This window comes from Carlito syrichta, unplaced genomic scaffold, assembly GCF_000164805.1.
Source record: "Carlito syrichta isolate Samal-C Ts95f unplaced genomic scaffold, Tarsius_syrichta-2.0.1 Scaffold306713, whole genome shotgun sequence".
NCBI classification, from domain to species: domain Eukaryota; kingdom Metazoa; phylum Chordata; class Mammalia; order Primates; family Tarsiidae; genus Carlito; species Carlito syrichta.
The window spans coordinates 875,664-878,875 of record NW_007250809.1 but is presented as its reverse complement, the minus strand read 5'-3'; the positions used below and the strand labels follow the sequence as shown (position 1 = coordinate 878,875).

Sequence of the window (3,212 nt, the reverse complement as noted above, 5' to 3'; positions counted from 1 at the left end):
AGGAAGTCCTATGAAGTTGGCTAGTGGTGTGACCCTTCCATTAAACACACACACACACACACACACACACACACACACACACACACACCACCACCACCACCACTACCACCACCACACACGTCCACTCCCTAAGATCCATATGCTGCAAGTAATTCAGACCGGGGCACTCACCCTCTGACACGATGGGGATAAAGCTAGAAAAAAGGAGTGGACCCTGGAGTTGAGGGGACAAAGGGACAAAGGGACACAAGGTGCTGAACCCCAATCATCACTGCAACATGTCCTCCTTCCATCTACAGCTTTTGTATCCAGAGTAGAAAGTGAAGATTTCTCCCCCATGACTCTCCCCTCCATCCACACACAGTGACTGGATTCACATGAGGCAGGAACCAGGAAAGGACACTCTGAGGAGATGGGGCAGGGTGACAGGATCCATCAAGTACAAAGGCCACTCACTGTATCCCTTCTGAAATGGCAGTGGAAGGTGGGCAGGAGGTGGAGAGGAGCTTTCAGAAGGCCAATACTCAGTGACTAATACTCTTAACCACCCCAGGCAGGAGCCTCTGCAGCCCAAGTCCTGGCCTGTAGTTAGCCACTGGCCTCTTTCTTTGACAGAGGGCAATCTGGGTCAATGAGAGCAGGGAGGAGCCCAACGGTGAGGCCCTGTGGCCAAGGTTCCTTGGCCCAGAAAACACAGGAGCTTTGATGCCTGCAGAAAACAGCAGCTTCCTCCCCCAATCCCCAGGATGCTGTGGCTGCTCTTGGACAGGTCCCAGCCCCAGGGCAGGACTCAGTCTGGAGGCCACAGCTGGGAGGCAGGATGGCTGGGGGCCACATAATGACCTTGAAATTGGAGAGAAACCTCACAGCTGCTGTCTATGAGCCTTGGGTAGGTAAGGAACCTCATTAAAGCTCAGTTTCCTGGTCTGTAAAATGGAAACAATCATATGATTATAATAGTTTCTATCTTAAAAGTTGCTGAAAGATATAAATGAAATCGTGTCTGTGAAGCACTGAACATGGTACCTGGTTCACAGTGTGTGCCCAGAAAAATGGAGCTATTACTACTGCCCTCCTCTGGAGTTCTCAGGTTTTCTTCAGACAGAAGCAAACTCAGCGCCCTGGTCAGCAACTGTCACCCAAGAGGCCCTCAGGAGCTTGCTTCTCACGCCGGTAACTCCTGTAAAATATGTCACTCACACAAGCAATCCTCGTGAGCCAACTCTCAGCAGGCATTGCTCAGGTCTTCAAGCTAAAAGAAAATCAATGTGAAAATAAGACCCAAATGGTTCCTGTTGACCCAGGCCTTGCTGTTGAAACCCTAAGCCCGTGCCTCCCAAGTCAGAGGATGTGTGGGCATATGCAGGTATGCCATGGGCTCCATATGGCACACTTGGGGAGAGGGAAATTAAATACCTAAACCCCAAAGTAACTTAAACATAATTTTTCTATTAAAACAAATAAGACATAGGATGTAAATTCTCATAAATATTTGAGATGGAGCAACATTTCAAAGACAGTTCAAGCTCTCAGTGGGTATCCCTTTCTTCTGGGTGTTCTGTATTCCTCCCTGGCACTTGGGGGCTCTTCAGACATTGTAAGTGCCCAAGAAGTCCTCCTTACTTAAGTAACGAAAGGTGGCTGGTGTCTTTTTGGGAACATGCCTGGTGCCTTCTTAATTCACCCTCATTCTCATCTTGGGAAGAGGTGGTCTAGCAGCCCAGAGCCTAGGAGACAGCCTTAGCTGACACCATCACAGGATGGTAGATGCACCCCTGGCAGGGATAGCCAGAACCAGCCTGGTTTCTAGCTTCCCGACTGGACGACACTGTAAGAGTGTTCTAGGAGGACCAAGGTTTGCCTCCCTCCATGTCATGGAGCCTCCCCACGCTCCTCACAAAGGACCCATGTGGCTAGGAGGTGGGGTTTGAGCACTCTTGACAGACCAGGCCACAGCTGACACCCAACAAATTTCCCTCCTCCCCCACCCCTGGTTATTCTTGATAGCACAATCTCCTGGGGCTTCTAGCAAGTGGGATCTCCAAAGAGAATAAGGATGACTGTAGGGCCAGTTCCTCCTTCCCAGTGAGGCTCAGTGATATGCCTGGCATGGAGACCAGTTGGAAATAGAGCTGTCGTGAGAACCCCAATCCCTCTGGTCATGAAAGGAATTAAATACATGCTTTGTGATTTCCTCTTCACGCTTCCGTTTCTGCAGGTATCCTGAGTCAAGCCAAGATTCGTCCTAGGAGGGGCAGACAGTAGAAGTACTTGAACATCATGGCACTGGTGGACTCCCAGAATGGGTGGGGCAAGGTAACCAAGGAGATTCCTGACACCCAGATGCTGACCATGAACTTAAAGAGTGAGGATGAATATGGTGGAGAGGCAGGAGGTAAAGAGGGCACTGATGACCTGGTGGCCAGTCCAAGGGGCAGCTCCCCGGGAACTCAGAATAATCCTGACTTGCCATGTCCACATCCACCCAGCAAGGAGGAAGAGAGATTCTCCAACTCCTTGGGTACTGGGACCCTGGGACAGAAACCGATAGAGATGCCTGGGAAAGTCGTCTGGGGAAGAGATGTGTCCAAGGTCATCCAGGCCCAGGTCCCACCCAGATCAAACACAGCTCTGGTCACCCTTCCCCGATGTCAGTCACACAAGTTGTTAGATCAGATACAATCTCCTAGGAGCTCACCACCTGCAGGGGAAGATGGAGAGGCCAGGGCAAACCAGAACGCAGCCTTGGATGTCCCATTCAGCTTCCCTGGCACTGGAAAGTCTCTCTGTGCACCGAAAGGTGTAGACACGTCCCCAGACAGCTCTTCTCCGGCGTGTTTTCCCAGGCCAGTGAGCCGCTGGGACCTCCCCACGCGGGACACACATACAACAGCCCAAGGGTCGGCCACTCCAGCCGGCCTGGCAGCAAAAGCGAGGATGGGCAAGAAAAGTCAGAACCAGGCGGGCGCTCGCCAGGGTGGGCAGGCTGAGGTGCGTCCCTACAGGTGCCTGAGGGGCGGGCGGGCCTTCCAAAAGCCCGGTGGGCCGCAGAGCCCGGTGGGGATGCGAGGCGGCGCCACCAAGCCCTATGCCTGCGAGCTGTGCGGGAAAGCCTACTCCCACCGGGGCACGCTCCAGCAGCACCGGCGCCTGCACACGGGCGAGCGGCCCTACCGCTGCCCCTTCTGCGACAAGGCCTACACCTGGTCCTC

At 53.1% G+C, this 3,212-nt stretch overlaps 1 protein-coding gene across 1 annotated transcript in view; it reads left to right on the top strand.

The window, feature by feature from the left end:
* The first annotated feature begins 2,280 nt into the window (after positions 1–2,280).
* The window catches only part of ZNF648 (zinc finger protein 648), a 1,676-nt gene continuing 744 nt past the window's right edge, over positions 2,281–3,212 (top strand). Inside the window, 1 exon segment of the mRNA XM_008063295.1 lies at positions 2,281–3,211. Within this exon segment, the coding sequence (XP_008061486.1) occupies positions 2,281–3,211 (931 nt within the window).